Source organism: Vidua chalybeata, chromosome 12 (assembly GCF_026979565.1).
Source record: "Vidua chalybeata isolate OUT-0048 chromosome 12, bVidCha1 merged haplotype, whole genome shotgun sequence".
In the NCBI taxonomy this organism is placed as follows: domain Eukaryota; kingdom Metazoa; phylum Chordata; class Aves; order Passeriformes; family Viduidae; genus Vidua; species Vidua chalybeata.
This window is the reverse complement of record NC_071541.1, coordinates 18,086,972-18,109,338: the sequence shown is the minus strand read 5'-3', so window position 1 is coordinate 18,109,338 and position 22,367 is coordinate 18,086,972. Positions and strand designations below refer to the sequence as shown.

Genomic DNA, 22,367 nt, shown 5'->3' with positions numbered 1-22,367 from the left:
ATTCCATAAAAAATAATATTATTTAACTCTCTCTGTAGAAATAGTGAAAAAAAAAATCAAATATAAAAATACATTTGTCAGTAACAAGTGATTCTGACATTGCTTTTCATTTCAGTACAAACATTAATGTCCACAAGGAAAATTCTGGTGAAAGTTGAAGCTTTCTTTGTATTCATGCAGGATATATAAAAATAGAGCTACAAAATTCTCCAAATTTAAGTCACTGTTCCAAGAATGCAGAACAGGTGCACATAGTCTTAACCTTAAATAGTTTTAGGCTCTTTTTCTCAGGGTTTTTCGTGGAAAAAAGCTGGACAACCTCAGCTCAGTTCCCGTGCAGAATAAAAATACATTGAGAAATCTGGTTCAGCGACTAGCCTTGACACCCCCAGAAACTCTACCAGGAAAGTGTTTTAAGCTCAGACTTCATCAAAAAACAATTTACAGCAATGAAGAACACACAGCACAAATAAGGGATCCCCTTCAGATTAGGCTGCTTACATGTCATAACTATGAAAAAAAAAAAAAAATCAATGTAAAACACAAACTCTGTTTGAAAGATGTATAGACTAAATTGAATTAGCAGCGTAGGGAACTGTGATCCCAGAGCTCTGGATAGAACACTAATAAATGTCATTGGTTAGATCAGAGTAAAAGAGGAGGGAAACAAATCCTTTTTTTTTCATGATCACATGTGGCAAGACCACATTTAGAATAGGCTATTGTGCCAATGCAAACAAATCATTAGGAATAAAACCAATTAGAAATTAGAATTTCTGTTAGCTTGATATTAGCAGGGAAGTGGCTGTCCATATGTTGACATTTACTCACTTGGAGAAGTTTAATTAAGTTTGGTTTAGAATTCTAACCTTGCTATTAGAAAAAAAATAAATGGCAGAGGGAACGCTGCAGCTCCTGGGATGAAGTTGTCTTTTTGAACACAAACGGATGAAGGAAAAAATATCTATAATTTCAGGAAAACCTGCTAAGTTTGGAGCTGCAGCTAAGCAGCCATGTCAGAGATAAAGGTGCAGTTGGGTTCTAAAAACAGAAATAATGCTCCCATTTCTCATGGAGCAATCCCTGATGATTTCTGATGCCTTAGGATTTCAGTTTGTGTGTTTTCCATCTCTTTGCACTCCTGCAGTTCTTTGGTGTGTAACTCCAAACTCCACACTCAGGGGCAGCTGCAGCTTTCCCATTTGGGGCAGACACAACAATTCCTCTCCAGGCCTGGCACTCAAGGACACCTCACTGCCTCAGGCCCCAGGGATGGGAACAAAAGGGACTTGGGGGAGCAAACCTGGGGGAAATGACTTCATTGCCTGGGGCTGGAATTGGAACATTAACCCCAATATGCAAATTGACCAAACTTGTAAAAGTATAAAAACCTCTGACCCATGGTCCATTTTTGGGGGGCTTTCATCTGTCCAAAATGTACCTGAAGGCCCTTCCATAAATAGAACTGCTTTTTATTCCCCTAATTCTGTCTGGCCCCTGGTTTTATGTAGCCCAAAAAGGCATCACTTCCAGCACTTGTGAAGTGCAGCTGGAAGGAGAGGAGGCTCTGAGCACTTCCTCAGCTCCCACTCGGATCACTGAGAGCCCCAGGAAACACAGAAACCCGGGCAAATAAAGAAATGTTTCCCAAAAAGCAGCTCTCATCGGGGCACTCGGCTTTAAATAGAGCCCTGCAAAACGTTTCACATTGACAGAGAACAACAAATCGCTCATAACTGCACGATCAGATGAGAGCTGTCTGTCCTGTGCCCGTCCACAGAGCCTCTTCCCTTTCTGTCTGAAGCACAGGGATGAAAAGAGCAAATCACTGAGAAGGGTTTTGGGGTGGCATCTGCCCCAGAAATGGATGCTCGTGCTGTTCCATCCCTCTCTGTGTTCTGATAGAAATGAAATGTGCTTGCTTCCAAAAATATTCTCCTTTTTTTGTTTTTTGATGCTTTAAAACAAGACGTTCTAACGGACAGGATTTAACAGAAATACCACCAAAAATCTGCAGAAACAAAATTGAAAAAAGGTTGACTTTGCCTGGAAATCTTGACAGATGTTGCACTGGAGCTTCTAAAACCCCAAGAGGAGCAGGGGCTGGAGCGGCGATGCCTGACCACACTCACACAAACATTTCTCTTAAAAGTTCCTGGATGATTGCAGGTGCTTTGGTTGTGTTTCCAAGGTCTGAAACACTTCACACACCCAGACCATTTAGAGAAAAATTGCCAACTTCTTCCACCCTGCAGAGAGAGGTTACTGAGAAAAGGTGACTGATTTAACAGCTCCCTAAAGAGTAATTCAGAGTTTTCAGAGGTTCAGAGCTGGAAAGGCACTGATAAAGAAAATTTGCGATTGAGGAGCTTAAACAAAAAACAAAAAACAAAAAACAAAAAACAAAAAAAAAAAAAAAAAAAAAAAAAAAAAAACAAAAAACAAACAAACAAAAAAAAAAACCTGCAATCCCAGAAAATTCAACAACTGCCCTTGGAGGCAGTCCTGGAGCACCTGGGCCTCTCCTGATGCTGTCCCTGCCTCACTCAGGACAAGGAGAAAACCTGGCCAAAGGAGATAGGGAAGATTTGTAGAGCTGAGCCACAAAACCCCCTCATAACCTGCAGGGATTATTGCTTTCATCCCATTTCTCATCTCCATTCCTTCGTGCTGGAAAATTTTAAGGGGTGAGGAATGAGCTCAGTAAAGGTTAAAATTCTGTCATAATGTCTCTACAGCAGCAGGCATCAAGAAGTTCTCCCAGTGTTGGCTCTATAAAAGCAGTTTTACAGGGCAGATCTCTGGGCTAAGGAAACGTGTCCTGAACTGTGGGATTCACTTTATTTTCACCCTAAAGGTTGGGATGAAATCCCCCCTGAATGCACATCCAAAACCACCTTCAGTGTGAACCCCGCTGTGGACAGACAGGAGATGGGATTTCTGAGACAAGTGCCAAACTAAAATGTTCCCATGGATATATCCAAAGCTGCAGGAAATTCGGATACTCTCCATTTAGAAAGTGCATTCTATATTTTCTGCATATTAATTATCCACACTTAACTGAAACAAGAGGAGCAGCATCTCCTGGAGAGAAAAGGCAGAACTTGTACAGAACAGAAAGACATCAAAATTACTTGTTTAAATGCTACTTTTCTAATAGGAGAGATATATGTGTGTGTTTACATATATATACATGAAAATATGCATATATGCAAAGTGCCTTCCTGTTCAAAAAGGTATTTCTGGTCTGTTTCTGTGCTTCAACATTTTTTTTTCCGGGTAATAATTTTTCAGTCTAATTCAAGCCCACCAACAGTGAGGAACTGTAAGCACAAGCAGACTTTGGGATGTAGCACAATTTGTCTCAACTCCAACTATAAAATAATCCTAGAACCTGATCCAGAAATGCTTCATCTTTAAAAAGTCACATCATAAAGATTCTGCAAATTTGAATACTAATTGGTATCTTAAAGCTGCCAAATTAAAATTTATTTTTAAATCATGATGAGATAAGAAAATTTTCAATATTCCTGTATTTTATATTATTTTATTTCATAAGCTATTAACTTCTGATAATAAAGATGTTTTCAGAGCTTTTGGGTCCCCATTGATTTGAGGGAAATTTGATTTTCTTTTTTTTTTTTTCAAAAACCAGGTAAATATTTTTAAGGTAATATTTTAGTTCTCTTTGCCAGCTTCAGTGCAATATTTGCATTTTCTGTACTACTGCCATGCTGTTTGAATTTCAAATCCCCAGAGAAAAAGAGGGCGAAGTCTGCACAAACAGCTTTTTCCTGGTATTTATAATCATGCTGTCTTCAAGTACACGAAATATGGCTGGAAATAAAACACCACAAATTGGTCTTTACATCCTTGTAGAACACAAAATGCAGCGTTGAGTTTAAATTCTTACAAGAGACAACCTGGTTACACACCGGGAATTAATGTCTCCATGCAGGGACACTCTGATTACCCAGGGAATTCAGAGAGTTTCCATGCTGGAATCTTTTAAAGATAACTCTGATAAATGTCTGTCAGGGAGGGTTGAAGTGTTGATGGTGCTTTTGAGTGTGGGAGGACTAAATCCCCTCCAGCATCTCCCCGGGTGGGTTTGCTCATCATCTCCTGCCTCCTTGGCCTTAGGCTGGTGTTGCCAGGCTGGGATTAGGCAGGCCAGGCTGGAGTGCTCTCGGATTTACCCACCCAGCATTCCTCCTGGCATCGTTCTTCATTCAGGGAGCGCTGGGGAGCTCTGGGCAAAGCCAGCCTGCCTGCCCTGCAGGACTGTCCTGCCTTCCTGGCCTGCCCTGGGGTCAGGACCATGGCCAGGTGAGCCCTGCACCCCCTCCCCTGTCATGCCTGGCTGTCAGCACCCCCAAACAGCCCCCAGGGGCTGGGAGCTCCCCGGAGCCCACGTTTACCCCTCTCCCAGCACCACCCAGCTGAGCGGCACCGGGGCAGCTGCCGCGGCCCTGCTTGGGCTTGGGGCTCTCTCCAGGAGCATCATCCCAAGCCTGGGGGTGCAAAGCCCCAGGAAAGGCTCTGCAGGCTCAGTCTGAGCCCTGCCTGGTTCCCCTCCCCAGCCCAGCCCCACAGGATGCTCCCCATGACCCCACACCACAAAGGACTCTCACCCATTCATCCCATGGAGGAGCCCCCAGCCTAAATTTGTCCCTTCTTTTGAAAATAACACCAAAGCAAAAATGTTTCAGGAATTCAGCAGTGTCTCCAGGGAATGATGGCCCAAAGGGGCACAATTGAGCCCAGCCTTGTACAAGTACTGGTGACAATGAGGGTTGGGACACGCAGCACACACAATCCGAGCTGTCCTGCTCTCTGCTCCTGGATACTTAGACCTTGCATTGAAGTGATATTTAGAGCAGGAATTGAAAAAGCAAATTCTTACAAGAACTACATTTCTTTAGCCAAACAGATTGGGGTGATGTCTCTAGAAGCCATATGCTGCTTCACCTCATCCACGCTTTGGGAGGAAGGAGGTTAAATGGGGGTTTTGGCAGAACAAGCTGTTTTTAAGAGGGCAAATACTTCCGTTTCTCCTCTTTTCCAGGCTGCCAACTGCTTCATCCCCTTCGTGCCGACAGACTGCTTAGACTGGTTTCAAAAAAATCCTTGGGGAATCTCACGGTTTAATTTTATGGTGAATGAGAAAAGAATTTGAGTGTGTGCAGCAACACTCCTTAAAAGTTGTTTTGCTAACTCTGACAACAATCTCCGCTTTTGAGATTAATCTATTTTATATTTTAAAAATGCCATTTTCTAATAGCTCAGCTTCTCTTGAGAATGCTCCTCCCTGGGCAGCCCAATAAAACTCTCTGGTGCAGTGGCAGCTGGATCAGTGTGATCTGTTTAGCAGCAAAGACGATGAAGGATTCCTATTAGGACACATCAGTTTTAGTGGCCTTTATTCCCCCTGATATCCATGATTTTCCATTGATCTCTCATTGCTCAGTGCCTGGAGAACATTATGCAACACTCTCTCTGTGCAGACTTACAGAATGAGACAAACACAGCAGAAGCTGGAAGATGTTCACCACTTGTTGTTTTCAGCATCTGCAGCAAAGTTTTGTGAATATTTTCAGTTCTTGCTGGGGCTTTGTGCTGACACAGGCCGTGAAATGGGGTGAGAATTAGGCTTCAAAGCACTGCAAAGTGTTAAAACAAATGAATTTTGGCTCACTTTCTTTTGAAAAAGCTTCATATTTTCTCCAATAAGTTTTGTTCAATGGTCAGGACTTGAAGAGATGACAGATTTTCAGTGTCCCAAAAAACTTTACTGGGAGACATTGGTTAAAGTGCACACACACAAGTTGTGGAGTCAGTTTTTCATCTTGATCTTGGCTTCATAACTGGGAGGGCTGGCAAAAGACTTACAGTTGTTTATTTCTGTGTGCTGCTATGATTTTAGGAGGGTTGCAAAATAACATTAACACTGGCCTTACAAAATAGATTTTTGTGCTGCCTACGTTTGTGCATTTTTAATGCAATCTACGTTATCACATGTAAAATGCTTTAAAAAAAAAAGACTAAGATGTAAAGCTGCCACAAAAGACTAGAGAATTAACTTTGGTTCAGCTGACTCATTTCTGACATTTCTGAGTTTTTCACTCATTAATCAAATTGATTAACTGCATATTAATGAATCTCAGGGTGGCAGATTTTTAGAGACAGGGAGATGCATGCAATGTTTTCCTGTGGAAAATGTCCTGCAATCTTGAATGGACCCTGCAAGACCCTCAGGATGGAAAAGTCTGGCAAAGGAATTAAAAAATGGATGTGCTTCATTACACATTTAATAGCCCTCCTGAGTTAAAATGCTAAGAGAAATGGAGGCTGGGCTGAAAAGGTGAAGACAAGGTAGAAAAATTGATCAATGCTGCATTCAAACATTGAGTTTCTATTCAATTGTGCCTCACTAGGAAGTAAATGAACCGAATTCCTCAGAGGATGGCACCAGACCTTCATGTGGCTATTTATCTCAGGTTACTTTTAATCCAGTTTAATTAAATTTGCTTCGAGTTCCTCAGCAATCAGTGCTTTCCCTTTTTCAGACCAACTGTTTATTCCCCTGGGCCATTTAATCCAAGGGGCACAGGAGAATTCCTTGTTCCAATGAACTCTTGAGCCGTGCTCATTTCTACGCCTAAAACAACACAAACGCTCAACAGCGAGAAAGCCAAACCCAATAACCCCGACGTGTCCGCACTTGGCAGGAGCTGAACGCTCTCCCCGGAGGATTTCACAGCTCCCAGTGCCATTTCCCAGAGCAGATGAGGTGGCAGAGCTCCTGCAGAGCCAATCCTGCCATGCCTGGCGGATCCAAGGGTCGCCGACACCTGCGCGCGGCTCCCGAGCCAAGCCGCGGTTGCGCACGCGGGATTCTATTTCCAGGTTTCCCCACCAGGCATCTGCTGTGTTTATACAATCTAAGAACAAGATGATTTCATCACAGAGATGGAAGGTTTCTAGAATCCCCAGGAAAAAAAAAAAAAAAAAAAAAAAAATATCCACCAGACCCATTTCCTGAGACACAACACTTCTTGGAAAGGGAATAGAAGGAGTTTTTTCATCTGGGGCAGTAAGTGTGAGAAAGAAAAATGTTGCTGGGAGAGTGGGAAGATAATTGTTGAGAATTGGATATGGAAGGAGTGAGAAATTCCAAATATCACCTACCTGAAATTACTAAAATGAGTACAGTTCTGCCACAATTACTGGCAAAGAAAGTGAAGGGAAGAAAATCACAGTTTAAAAACTGAGGGGAAAAAAAAAGAAGAATTTTATCCAATCTCTGGTCAAGCAGTCCTGACACATATGGCAACATAGAAAGGGGCTTCTCCTGCCTGTTTCACCTTCCCTGAAACCCTGAAATTCTCTTTAGCAGCCTAAAGCAGGAAAACCACAAACTGACCGAAAGGTGAGAGCTGGAACAACTAAATGACACAGCACAATAACAATATTTTGAAGTGTTTTGAGGGACCAATGGCTCAATTTCATCTTATTGCAATGGGTTTTAATTTTTTTTAGGAATACCCACACTGAGTGCTGGGAAGACTGGGACAGACATCCCATCTTTAGAAGAGGACATTGTACCTGAGCCTAGCAGACACACTATTGCAGCTGTTCTGCTGCAGCACAACTCCAAGGTAGAGAATTTGCATGGAGGAGAATTAGACTGTCCAAATTGATGGGAATAATATTTTTTTTAATGTACATCAGTACAAACTGCACAGAAATTCAAGCTAGCTGATGTTACATTCAGCATTTTCACTCCCAACTAAGAAAAAGAAGCTTGTTGCCAACTGCTCTGTATGTTTTCATATCTAGATATTCTTTTTTATAGGTATTCTTTCTAATATCAGTAAAATTTTTACTTTCTCCCAGAGACATCCAAACTAACAGCTGCTCAAATCTTCTTCACTGTGACTTATTTCCACACCTGCTAATGAGATGAAATGCCAAAAAACACATCTTGGGCTGTACTCCACAGGAGGAACCTGGGAGAAGATGGGAACAGCAGAGCACTTCCAACCCCACACAGGAGACCTGGCCAAGGAGATGGGAAAGCTGTTTGTTTGGCTTTGGGTTTTTTCTTCCCCTCTGATTTGATTTTTACAGGATTTTTTTAATCTAAACACCCCTTGGCTGCCTTGGCTTCTGCAGGGAGAACCTCTCCTGCTGCCTGGTGACTCAGGCACTGCTGACAGGTTGGCTCCTGCCTCTCCCTGGCTGTTTGGGCCCTGCTGTCCACCCCATCCGAGCAGGGATTTGACATTCCCACAACAGTTGTGCAACAGTCTGAGCAAGTGCTGCCTCCACGGGGAGGCTCAGCACAGAAACAGGACAAGGATCCTCACAGGAGCTGTGGAGCTGCTGCACCTTCCCTCCAGTTTCTGGATGTCCTCTCTGGTTCAAATCTCCAGTTTGAGTCCCCACTGAGCAATGTAGCACGTTATAAAAATGATAAGAAAACCCCTGAGTGCTGAACCCCCTGAAATAATGTCTCTTTTATTTATAAAATATGAAATAAAGTCTCTTTTAGGTCATGAAAGGCCAGTAGGAACCTCAACTCCAGCCCTGGGCAGCAGCAGCTTTTACTGGTGGTCATAAAACCGCCAACATCTCAATGCAAGTGGCTTGGGAGGCCCAAATTTCAGGGGACCATGTCCTGTTCCAGTATTTTTCCAACTTGTTGCATGAGTAAGGGGAAGGGTAACCCAGCCAAAGCCCTGCTGAGCAGCACTGAGCAATGTAACTGATCATTTCACTTTGTTTTCAACCCAGACCTTTGCCTTGGGAATTTTAACAGAAGCTGCCTGAACCAAAGAGACTTTTCCTTTTTATTCCACCTTTAAGCTGCTAAAAGCTGTAAACTGGAAAATAGATATCCTGCCTGGGGCTTCCTGGCAAACACTGGGATGTTCAAACATCTTACCTCAGGCTGCTTTCTCCCCCCTTTGCAACCCACAGGAGGAAAGAGAATTCAAGGAAGAACAGTTAAAAGGTTTGTTACACTCTGTAAACGGCAGATGACTGGCAGGGCTTGACATCAGCAGTTTTTGCAATCAGATCCACATGTGATGCAGGGGCTGAAGATAGAAACAAGGAGGAGGACTGGAGAGGGCTCAGAAATTGCTGCTGAAGGTGTTTGCAGAAGGCTCTGGGAATTTTTGACCAGTTCACATGGGTAGAGATGGGGGAGGCAGCAAAGCAGCAGAATCCTGCTGGGGGACTGGGGGAAAGCAGCCCCGGAAAGGGACAGAGCTGCCAAGTGCCATCAGGGCATTTCTGCCAGAAGGGACTGCCAGCAGAGCTCTGAGGGAAAACGGTGAGGAAACCAGCCAAACAAAAACCCACCCTAAAAACCCCACAAACAAACAACAACAAAACCAAGCAACAAAAACCCAGAATAACGAACGACCGGGTAGAAGAGGCGATTCTTGCATTTCTACAGGCACAATAAGACAGAGATTTGGGAATGGCCAAGAGAAGCCATTTCCCATTGCCTTGCTGCATTTCTGAGTCCAAGCTCTCTTTCCTAAAGGGTGGCCTGTTTCCTCAAGCCATGTGATGGTTTGAGTCCATTGCTTGCTCTCATGAAGGAGCTCTTTCTACTCATACACCGCCTTTAAAAATAGGACAGGGCATTTCTTCACAAACTGTACACAAAAATCATTTCACCGTATACTGATCTACAAACATTTCCCTTTTAGTCCCGGACTACCTCTAATCTACATTACAAAAGGAGAATGTGAATTAAATGATTTCACGCTTTCATCAAATCCTCTGAGCTACCACAGACGCCCTGCTCTGCGTGGCCAGGGAACACCCTGAAATCCACAAACACAGAAGGGATTTTCCTGAGGAACAAAGAATTTTTACCCTGCCCCAGCAGTGTATCCTCACTGCAGTGGAGGCTACACCTGCACTGGCAATTTTCTCTCAAGATGCATTTGCTAAGATCCAGCCTCAGTTTTGCACTTTTTTGAAAGGGCAGAAAACTGATTTCTTGTGGTTCACTAATGAGAGCAGTAATTGCCACGGGGCTGACAATAATTTATGCAGAAGTTCTCAATTGCTTCTAATGGCCTGTCAGATGGTGAAAGGGAATGCAAAGCAGATCATCAAAACCACTCCTGACAACAACATTCTTGAAACCTGAGCTCCTGCTAAGGAATATGAAAAGAAAGAACTGGGGTGGCTTCTGGAGAAGCAATAAAATTGCACTTTTATCCAAAGATTCCTCTAGATCAGATTCCTGATTGCACCAGAAATGGAAATAATGTTCTCCAAGACTCACCCAGATCTGAAATGAAGACGAACACTCACAGCCATGAGGCTCCACCCTTACACAAGGCTCCTGAGCAGCTCATGTTCTCTAATATTTGTCAGAAGTGTGGATTTTATCCTGCTTTTCCCCTTCAAAAGCCTCAGAAGAAGTACATTTTGCACTTCAACTGCAGACAGCAGTTAAATGCTAATTCTGTTACAGCATCAAAAGTTATGAGTGGGTTTCAAGAACAATGAAAATAAAGGGTTATACTAATTTTTAAAAATACAGATGACTTCAAGTTATTATACCAATCAGTAATGCCATTGTATTACTGATTACATCACACAGGATGTGTGAGAGGCAGATGTAGATACATTAAATAAAGGCAGATAAATGCTCCATTAGATACAAGTGGTGTTTCCCTGACATGGTGTTCTTAAGTCTCTTGTTTCCATATTATCCTTTAATCCTCCAAAGCAAGACTGTCACTTCTAGGGGGTGGCAACTTTTCAAGTTACTCCAAGCAAGAAGTTGATGAGCTCAGAATATTGGCAGTGATGGTTGAATAAATCAGTGTGGAAAGAAAACTCCTCTTAGCTCATTTTCAAAATGAAAATGCATTTCATTTGGAAAAACAAAAGAAAAAATTAGAATTTTAAAGAGGAGGCACGATCAAGAATAGAGAACATGTGCCAGCTCTCCTTTGTAACACCTGGCTGTACTTTCAGAAGTAAATATATTTTCAAAGGGAAAAAAACAACATAAAAGTTGCCAATAAGTGTGTATTTCAATGAAATTTTCATCCTGGGGAGAGTCAGGAAATGAAAATACTGAAGATAAACCCATTAAAATCAATTTCAAGTGGGACTACTCCCCACTTCACCAAGACAAAATCAAGCTTAATATGTCCATTTTCCAGTGTTTGGGACTCTTCAAAAAGTCACCTAGCAATAAATCAAAGGCACCCTCGACAGCAATTTATGATATGTTTATCTTAAAATTAAATGGAATTATTTATACAACTGCTCAAAGAAAGGCTTCCAAAAAAAAAAAAAGTGTGGGAGACCTTTACGTGTTCCACAAATTGGATTACAAGATATTCACTAATTTGATTTTTTTTTCTTGTGTAAATCAGGGCAAAACCTTTCAGGAAAACAATTCTTCAAGCAGGGAAAGCAGTGACTATTGAAGAGAATGCTGTGCTGTGGGAAAACACAAACACATTTTCCCAGGCTGTGCTGCTGAGCTTTCCAGACTCCCTCAGAATCTCAGCTGGCTCCTGTCTTCCCATGGGAAAAGAAACATTTTAAATGCAGGATCAAGATAATAAGAATAGCAATTTGAAAAAGAATGGAACAAGCCACCACTGCCTGATGACACAGCTCCACTCTTCCTAAAACCTGGATAAATCATGCTTTCAAAATTCCTTTCCCCCAAAATAAAACGAAATAAAATAAAATAGGGCAATCTGCACATTCAGTCTAAGCTAAATCCTAATTTTATAAAGAATCTCTCATGGTTTATACTGTCCCCAAGGTATCCCACCAGCTAGATGAGGTAATTCCAATAAATAACATTTTCTTCAGTTAAAAAAAAGCAATGACTCCTTAATCTTTTCATGCCTAAATCGAGCACCTGCTGAATCAATAGCCAAGTATTCAAAATTCAGTGAGGAAGCAATGAAAGACTCCCAATTATTCATAAAGGATTAAAGAACCCCAAGCAGGACCCAGGAGCTGGGCATGGCTACGTGCTGATTGTGCTGCTCAATGGGAAGGGAAGGAGGAAGGGGCTGCAAGGAAAGCAGCCAAAGGAAACTGCAGCAAATGTAAAAAGCATTTCAGGGCTATATTTAGAGGAAGACATTCTTCCTACATTTGCCAAGCTGCTCACGTCATTTCACACAGCATGTTTGATCCAGCTTTAGAAGTCTGGGAGGGAGCAGGAGAAGGGGGGGAGGAAAAAAATCTGGATCAGCTGCCAGAAATGGAAATCTTGCATTTATGGAGAGGAACAAATATTTTAAGCATGTGAATTCAAGAGTGCTTTCCAAAGAGGGTGGGGGGGAAATGAGAAAAAGGAGAGGGGCAGGCAGGGTGGTAAAACTTCCTGCAGCCAGAAAGGCTCTGCAGAGTATGGAGAATATTTATCAGGAACAGGACTTTGCTCCAATATTCCCTTTGGAGCCAGGCTCACGAGCCTGAGCTGCACCACTAAAAATACTAAAATGTGTGAATCTCCCTGAGTTCAAGCCTTCATCTGGTGTAAACTGGAGGTCTGTCCGTGTTCCTGCAATGGGATCCAGCAGTTACATAAGCAATTACATATTTCTCATCCATAATACGTGATAAACAACCACAAAGGATGAATCAAACACACTCCAAATGCAGGCTCAAAGGTGAAAACTGTATCAAAACCACTCCAGTTTCACAAGAAAGTTATGATTCTCCTTTAACTCACGTCATGAGGTTCAGGATTTGCATAAAGAAACGTCAAGATGAAAAGAAAAATATGTCAGGAGCAGATGTAATGGGATCAGGAGCAAACCACGTGGAAATTTCCTGTTAGTGACCTTCTGAGGGTGGTGATGGAATTGATTTGAGATTTAGGACATGCTTTGCTTAAACTGAGATGACTTCTGTGAAAAGTTTTTACCTTCATTCCCTTCTCCAGGTGGCTGATAAAAGGAAAGCCCCAAAGATATGATGGCTGCAATTTCCAAGATTATAAGAGTCACGTCCTGCAACGCTTCCCAAACTAGCTGTATGAATGTTTTTGGCTTCTTTGGAGGTATAAAATTTTTTCCAAAAATAAGCTTTCTTTTTTCTAGGTCTGCAGCAGTGCCAGCTAATCCTGTAAAGAAAATAAAATAAAAACAAATCAGGTCAAATTGCCATGAAATAGAAAATGCATCCCTATAAATTACTTCTGCAAGAAAAATTCCAAGCTGTAGCACCTATGGCATATTGACAAACGTAAATATTACACTTCAATTGTGCTTTTATGAAAGGATTTGTCCTGATGTTCTGAACAGAATTCTCATGAGCTCCATTTAGTACTAATTCCTGCCAGGTTTAATCATTAAAAAGTCTTGGAATTCAGAGGTTTATATTAATAAGAGCTATTTCTATACATATATACAAGTCATGACTTTTGAAAAATAGATCCTAAAGCACAAAGAAATTATTTTGGAATAGGTGATGGAAGCTTTTGGTAATACCTGTAACACATCACACAAAACTTTGTTCTGAATGCAAAGGACAAATCAATAAAGCCTCTGTAGTGCTATTTCAAAGCAACCTCTGGCTGCAAATGGACTTCAGCACATCCCTGGTATGAGTTGCATCACATTTTTGTAACAGGAAAAAGGTAAAGTGACAAGTTAAATATGCACAGAAAGGCAAAAGGAAGCAACATTGCTCCATGTATTTTACATGATGCTTCAATTTAAGAGCATTTCAATTTAAGGGCACAGGATAACAATGGGTGGCTGTGCTGAACAATCCACTGGGGTGCTTTTTTCCCTCCTTTTTAATTATATTAAAGGATGCATGTCTGGTGCCTTTCCAGAAAAGCAAAACAAACCTAAACTAAATAAAATAAATAAATTAAAAAAAACCTAAAAAACCCAAAACTTGCAATTATCAAGGTAAAATAACTGAGCTCAAATATCCCTCTGAGCAGCATAAAAAAACTGCAAGAAGTGTTCCATATTTCTGCCAAACAATACCTGAAATCACTGGTTAGACTGGAAAAGACCTTTGGGATCGCCAAGTCCAGCTGTCCCCCAGCACTCCCAATCCCACCCATCCTCAAGTGCCACATCCACACATCCCTTAAATCCCCCAGGAGTGGTGACTCCACCACAGCCTGTTCCGATGCTGGTCACCCCTTCCCATGGAGAAATGTTTCCTAATATCCAATTTACACCTCCCTTGGTGCACCTGGAGGCTGTTTCCTCTTGTCTTATTGAGAGGGGAGCTGGAACACTTACAGAAATTTAGGTTTTGAACGTGACCAGCAACTTGCAGCTATTTATGGTTATTTAGGATTATTTATGGCTCTTTATGGCTATCCATCCATACGTGACACCAGGAAAAAACCAGAGCTGAGGAACAGAAAGAACAGAAAGGTGCCTGTGAGGGAGGAAACCATCAAACCCATGCCGTGAGGATTCCTGGGCTCGGGTGGTTCGGGGCAAATCCCTGCCTCTCCCAAAGCATGTAGGATACCTCAGGAATGGGAAGCTCTGCAAACATCCTCTCCAAGCAGTGAGGGAATGCCAAGAGTCCCCGCTCTGTGCCTGGCTCCCCCAGCAGCCCCATGGCCCCCAGTCCCTCCTGGGTGGATCCTCCATTTCCTCGGGATGAAAGCTGTGGAATCCTTTGAACCCTTCAGGCAAATCCCCAGGGCCTTGCCTTGGAAGAATTTACCACTGAAAGGCTGAAAGAGAAGACTTCCCCCATGGAGCCTTGCAACACTATTATCCACCCAGTTCCTTTCCCCAGGTGTCCCAGATTCTGGTGGTTTCTCCTTTCCCTGTTTCCTCGTTGGCTGTGGTATCCCTGGTGGCCGGCCCCGTCTTCGCTGTAGGGCAATGCCCTGTGCCCTGCCCTGTGCCCTGCCCTGTGCCCTGCCCTGTGCCCTGCCCTGTGCCCTCAGACCATTGGCCACTGACCCTGCACTGAGCCTTGTGCACACCACGTGGTTTGGTTTTGTCCCTGATTTCCCTTCGGTGTGCTGGAATAAACCTTGGCTGGAATTTTTCATACAAAAGGCCCTTCTGCCTCTCTCGGCTGAGCTGGCTGTGGTGAGTGTGGTGTGTGGATTTCCCTGAATGCTCACCCAAGCAGCTTTTCCACAGGAGATGCTTACTGGGAAATAGGTAGCAGCTCCCACCACGGAAGCCCCACGCTGGCACAGAAAGCTCTGCTCCCCTGGCCGGATCAGTCCTGCCCCACTGCAGGCACATCCTGACTCACCTTTCCCTTCAGGTGTCTCCTTACAGCCGCTGGGAGGCTTCTGGCTCTTGGTTAACTCATCAAAGTTTCATTTCCCCCTCAGCTGCTGAGAAACACGAGCCTCTCCCATGGATCGAGGGTTATTATTACCTCACCTCGTTTAATTTGCAGGGCCTCGTGCTCAGTGACACTGGGACAGGCTCCAGCCAGCACCAAGTGTCTGCATCACCCTCCAGCATCCAAACTCCTCTGAGAGCTCCCAGGCAGCTTCCAAGGCCGGGAAAATCTCTCCTCCTGTGCCACAGGAGTTGCTGCCTTTTTGTGAGCCCACAGAGGTCCCAGAAGTTTGGGTAACGCAGGTGAGGGATGAGGCAGCCGCTCACAGGGACCAGACCCAGCACAAACCAAACCAGGGCACTCTGAGCAGCACCAGAGGGCTGCCAAAAGGAAGGAATTCACTAAAAATCAGAGACTCACGGGATCACTAAGGTTGCAAAGGACCTCTAAGATCATTGACTCAAACTTTTAAGCCAGTGCTGCCAAGTCCACCACATCCCCACTGCACCACAACTGCATGTTTCTGAATGCTTCCAGGGATGGTGACTCCACCACTCCCCTGCCCTGGGGAGCCTCTTCCAGTGCTTGACAGCCCTTCCATGGAGAAATTTTTCCTAATATTCAATCTAAACCTCCCCTGGAGCACCTCGAGCCTGTTTCCTCTTGTGGACCTTGTTCCCTGAGGGCAGAGCCCGACGCCCCCGGCTGTCCCCTCCTGTCAGGGAGTTGTCCAGAGCCAGAAATTCCCCCTGAGCCTCCTTTTCTCCAGGCTGAGCCCCTTTCCCAGCTCCTCCTCATGGGACTTGTACCAAAGGCACCCACAATTTGCATCACACCCCCAAAACTCAACCTACTCAACCTCACACGTGAAGGGGAAATTCCATGGGCACCATTGACAGGGATTTGGGGCAGAAATTTTTATCTGACACAGATTCGGGCAGCAACACAAAACTCTGGAAGGAAAAACTCCAAGAATGGAAGGAGCAGACATCTGAACAACGCCTGTTTTCCAACACAGAACATTTGTGCTCAGTGGTGGGGCAGCTCCAGCAGCTCAGCATGGCGCTGGAGCTCTCCAGCACGGCAGGGATGGCTGGGACAGCACAAGGAAAAGCTGCAGGGATTTTCAATAGTCCCACTCACAGTTACTGGGATGGGCTGAGTTCCTGAGTTTGAAATGATGCCCTGGACCTCGCTGCCAGGAGGGCACACAAAGGACAGCTCCTGTCCTGTGCTCATCGTGTGTAAAATACACCTGAGGAGCCTCCAAAGCCAAGGAGACACTGCAACTCCAAGAGCTGCTTTTTCTCTAAGATAAAATCTGTCCATTTAGACACCATAAGGCTGAGGAACAGACTGTCTAAAGCATCCATGGTCATCCTTATTTTCCTGACTGTACTCCACGTAATGCTGGAATTCAGACATCAGTCATTCAGACTCTTCCCTTTCTGTTAATATTCTTTTCCTTAAGAACCACAAACAAGGGGAAATTATACAGATGATTTTATTCTTTTCTCTAAGTCTTGGTGAAATTACCCACTTAGTCTCATCTAAAAACCAGAGTATATTCATCTTTAATAATGAAATTTATTTCCTTGTAAATTATTTAGAAACCCTGGAAAATGACATCCAGTGTTCAGTTCAAACCAAAAGGTTTCCCTTTTCCTGTGACCCAGCCATCACTCACAATCCTGTCCAGCAAAATTTTGGGGCTGGTTTTTTTTTTTGACTCCCACTGAATGCCAGAAATGAACAAACTCTTCTAATGAAGGAGAGAAAGAGATAGGAAAAGAGACAATGGAGAAACGTGATCAAATTGGATTTTAAGAGTTCTGCAGAGATAAGGTCCAGCAAAGTGCATGGAAATGACAAAGATGTGGGGAAATGGGGCTGAGCCTCTGGGGCAAGGCAAGAGGTTTGCTCTGCAAAACTCCCAAAAGTCCTCAGAATGCATAAGAAGGTACTCGAGGGGTCCTCCTTTATCTCTTCCAAGTCAGCTGCTCTACTCAAAAAGGTAATTGAAATTATTCCCAAGGGGGTTCTGAGCGAGGCTGGGCTTGGCCAGGCCGGAGGTGGCTCGTGGTGCCCAGATGGCACAGCCAGCCCTGGGCACAGCGAGGGCAGCACAGGACATCTGCCCCAGAGCACCTGAGCCTGGAGATGCCTTTCCTGCTGCTCCAGGCACGCTGGGCTTTTATCATGTTAAACACACCCACTTCATCTCCCGAATATTATTGTTTTATTTCTCCCTAGAGCCCTGTGACAACAATGAAAGAGCACTGCAGATGAAGGCAATTTAAAACATCATTTCTGTGTGAGGATATAAAACATCCAAGGACGTGGAGAAAAACCAATGGGGACTAAAAAACATGAATGGAAATAGAAGCTCAGTAGGATTTTGGATTTCACATATTCCCAGCACAAGCAGCAGCCTCCCATCTTCTGTTCAGTGTGGCAGTAAAAGTCACAGACTGGCTGGGTTTAGGTTCATTTCTCCACACAAGCATGAATATTTTATTTAAGTGCTTTTCTAGGTCAAAGCTGTGCAGTAAAACTTTGCTTGACCCAAGTATTTAGAACAGATGTGCAGATTCAGGTTAAATTTACATACAAATATTGCACACAGGTTCAGGGAATACTGTGAAAATTTACTGATGCTTCCAGCACTTGAGTAATTCCTTAAGGTTTCATTTTCCAAAAGTTTTCACCAAAATTTGTGGGAGAATGGAAGTGATTGCACAGTAAACTTTTTCTACAATGTTGTGCAGTATATTAAATTCATTTATGATTTTAATCTGGCATTGTTGCCTTTTTGGAGGGAGAAAAAGAACGCAGAGCTGGAGAAATGCCACTTAATGAATTTTCTCTGTTCCTTATCTACATCTGCCAGTTCCTGCACATTGAATATAAAGCCATTTTTTCAATTAATGCCTGGAAAATTGTATTTTTCTGACAGTCATCTCCACTGCAACCAAATGGAGCATGACAAACAGAATGATTCTGATGCTGCAAAAATAGCAAAAGCACAGCACTAGTAACACAACAATTAAAAAAAAACATAAAACTTTTAAGAGAATGTTTGAAATTGGCTCAAATTAGGAGCTGAAGAATGAAGAATTTACATTTGCATTAATTTAACAAATAAAGCAGTCATTGCTTATTAAACTCCTTCTGTGCTTTTTCTGATGCAGCCAGGAAAGGAGATAAATACTTCAAATAACAAAACCTGTAAATAATGGTATTTTAAAAATCAAATGTCAGATTTGTTCAGCACAGAAAGGAAAGGCTTCCAGGGATGCTGTGGAAATGAAGGGAGAGAGGAAAGGCAACTATTTTGATTAGAGATAATTAAAAATTAGGTATGACACATCTGAGTTCTTCCTGTGAAAACCTAGACCTGGGTTTTATCTCTGAAGCCAAAATCCCCTTGGCCTCAAACTCTCTTCTCCCACGATGAGCACTCCCACCATCACAGAAACTGAAGAATATAGCACCCCAAAGAATCAGCTGGACAGTTATTCCATTTTCCTTGCCTGGTTTCACCAACTGCATGTATTTCCCATGGGGTTCCCTGCCATTCCTGCTGCTCCACAACAATTCAGGAAACCCTGCCCCAGGCCCACAGAGCCCTTGCAGACTCTCACATCTTTCTGATGAGCATGAATTACAAATATCAGCCCAGTTCCTGCTGGGGTACCAAGGCCAATTCAAGTTCCACACTAAATATTTTTAGTGGGATTTGACTCTCTGCCTTTGCAAGCAGAGTTTTGCTCTGCTTTTCCCTCTCCAACAAGGAAGAAATAGGTTGGCTTTTTTCCTTCCAGCTCCTCAGCAGCAGTCTAAGCAGCTTCATCTCTGTAACAGTGACTGAAAGAGCTAGAAATGTCACATTTTCAATTCAAATGAAGAGCTTGGAACCAACAGATTCAGTTCCTGAGGTGTGCCTTAGGAAACTGCCCCAGCCTAACTGGGGAAGGCAGAGGGACACTCCCAGGAAACTGTTCTGGTTTGGATCAAATGCTAAGGAAGGTCTGGTTTGTCCCTGAGGTATAAAGATGTCACCACTGTGATGTAATCCAGAATCAGCCTCTCTTATTTCCCACTGGAATGTGGGACTGGGGGAAAGAAAACCTTACATTCCCTCATTTTCTCTCTATCCCTTCCAAAAAGCCCCAACACCATTCAGGAATTCTTCATGACCCTTGTTTATCCAAGGAAAACAAACACCTGGAATACCACAAAAACACAGCCTGCATTAAACTGACACAAGAGGATTGGTTTCCAAGTAAAACATACCCCAAAGATGGGAAGCACAAAGTGGAGATATTCCCCCCTGGAATGGATGCCTCTGTGACCTCCCAGTTTTACCAAGATTGTCCATGCAGTACATTGAAATTCTGTTCAGGTGATATTAAAATAAAGTCAGTTGAGAGAATGCTGTCCATCAGTAAGAGAGAGTTTAATGAGAGCATCATCTAATTCCAGCAAGGTGAATTGGAATTTCACTACTGAATGAACCTCAACGAATAATAATTTCCTTCTAATCTCAGGACCACAAAGCTGTCTCTAAGTGTAATGAATATCATTATCCTTTTTCATTAATATCACTTGAATACTTTTTTTTTACAGAAAGGTTAAGAAATACATCCAAAAATTAAAAGCCTTTGGCATTACAGTCATCTAAGCACGTGTCCTGCAAGCTTTATTCTGCCGCTGGGACTACTCCTGTGAGCAGAACCTTGCAGGATCCAGACCCTCCTGGACTCACTTTACAGCCACATCCAGACAGCCAGCATAGAGAAAAGAGGGCACAGAGACAGGAAATTAATTAAATTAATTACCTCCCTCTCCACTTCCTCATTAATCATCCTCCCTCTTCACATCTGACAGCAACAAGTGGCCCAGCCACCCTGTCCTGCCCTCTGAGCTCTGCCACCCCTCAGCACCCCAAATCCAGCGACCTGACCACAAAAACCCTCCTAGAAACCTTCCCTCTGACAGGGTGCAACCCAAGCTATCACCCGAGTCACACAAAGTATGCAAATACCTCTCTAATTCTGTGACCTTTCAAAAAATAAAGGAACTGAAGAGCTTAACAATTGTTCTTCCAGACTGCTTGTCTAATGCAAATCTTAGGAGCAGGTACAGCTGTTAGGAACAGATATAGAACAGTTTGCAAATGAATTCCCATCTCTCAATCTGCAGAAATTCTAGAAAACTTTATCTCAATTTAATGAGACAGGGAAAGGCTGAGGTTCCTGCCCCAGACAGGTCGGGCGCAGTTCAGGGGAGTGAATCCACATCATCTGAGATTGCTGATTTACATTTACACCAGGCAGGGTTTGTTACTGCCCAGAAGCACTGAATGCTCCATGACATCTCTAATCCCCCATCAGCCATTTGGGGGTTTATTTCTTCCATCATCTTTTATTTCCTTTTTAAAGTCAAATTGCCCTGAAATGAAGCCATTGAGCAGGAACAAACAATTTACATAAGATGAGTAATAACAGCAGCACCAGAAATGGTTCTTGATAGTGGCTGAAAACAGCCCCAAAAAAAGCCACTCATGTGAAAGATGTGCCATGATTTCATAATAATCTAATGACTGGACTTATGTGCAGCACATGAACATGAGCCAGGACTGGGGCAACAGATGAGACATCAAATATTAAAGGCAAGACATGCACTGTAGCAGATGACTAATGGTTTTCTGGCCTAAACAGAGAGCAAGAAGCATTCTGCAAAGGCTGATAAAGCATTCAGTGAGAGCTCAAGGTCCAGGATGAAGAAAGAGGAATCAGAATTTTTTTTTTTTTTTTAACAAATGTTCTGCTGTCAGTGGGAGTGTGGCTGCAGAGAGGGAAGAGAATGATCCCACCAGAAATCATTCCTTCAGCTCTTACTCCAGCTGATAGTCATGAAACCATCCACGTCTCACCTCGGTACCCCAGGCTCCTGGAAACATTCTTCTTTTGCTCTATCATGATATAATATCAAGAACAATAAAGCCATTAGATTTGGGGCAAGGATTGGAAGAAATACTAATAATCCAGAATAAATACCCATCATCCCAACCATCACCAACTAGGTAATAAAATGCCAATAAAAATTCCTTTTTGTGTTAAATATGGAAATACCAGAGCAGTAACAGCACAGATCTTCACCCAGCACTGAGACAATTAAACTGAAGGTTATGGAAGGGTTTGGCAGCCAAGCCAAAAATCCCAAGCCAGTGGGATACCCCACAGACACTGGATCCTCCAGGTTTGTTCAGCATCACAGACCCTCAGCTTCTGAATGGTGTTGGGGCTTTTAGGAAGGGACAGGGAGAAAATGAGGGAATGTAAGATTTTTCTTTCTCCCATTCCCACTTTCCAGGTACTCAAAGCCTTGAGAATGATTCTTCAAACCTATTTTTTGATTATTAAAACCAAGCCAGGATTTCCCTCCCACAGAAGGTAACATTAGGATTTAAAGTGGACCATACAAATGCCCTCTGCACATTTTGTATCACCCACAAAGCCCTGACTTCCTACTCAAACACAGATGTGTAATGTGGCACCAGTAAAATGATGTTGACCAAGAGTATACAGGGAACAGTATCAAAAATGTGCTGAATTATAATAATATAATTGCTCCAGATAATGTGAAATCTTTTTCTTGCTCTTGATATTTAAATTAAATGAACATCCCTGGGTCCATCTTAAGAGACAGTTGAGACACATTAAGTGGCTGCTCCGTAGGTCAGGATTGGAAAGCATTAACACATAAATCAGGTCATGGCAAGGAGCAACCACGGGAGTTGAACAGAGGAGATCCAAGGTGATTGTCAAGAAAACAATCACAGACTGAATGACATCAAAATGTCAACGTGGAAAGCCTTCCTTAATTAACACATCTTCATAACCTCTTATTACAGTTCTCACTGGACACTACAAAAAAAAAAATCAACCCTTCACAAAAATTGCCAGTGGCAATTCCAGGAAAAAAAAAAAAAGACCCTCAAGTCCATCTGTGAGTCCTGTTCCCAGCCCAGAAGTGAGAGTGCTGCTGGCAGAGGC

General features: G+C 43.1%; 1 protein-coding gene across 5 annotated transcripts in view; it reads right to left on the bottom strand.

Annotated features, from left to right (window-relative positions):
- ATP2B2 (ATPase plasma membrane Ca2+ transporting 2) overlaps window positions 1-22,367 on the bottom strand; it is a 397,314-nt gene that overhangs the window by 99,926 nt on the left and 275,021 nt on the right. For all 5 annotated transcript variants that reach the window (XM_053953504.1, XM_053953505.1, XM_053953502.1 and 2 more), the window contains exon 5: window positions 12,944-13,141. In XM_053953504.1, coding sequence (XP_053809479.1) covers window positions 12,944-13,141 — 198 coding nt within the window. The remainder of the gene's footprint in view (window positions 1-12,943; window positions 13,142-22,367) is intronic.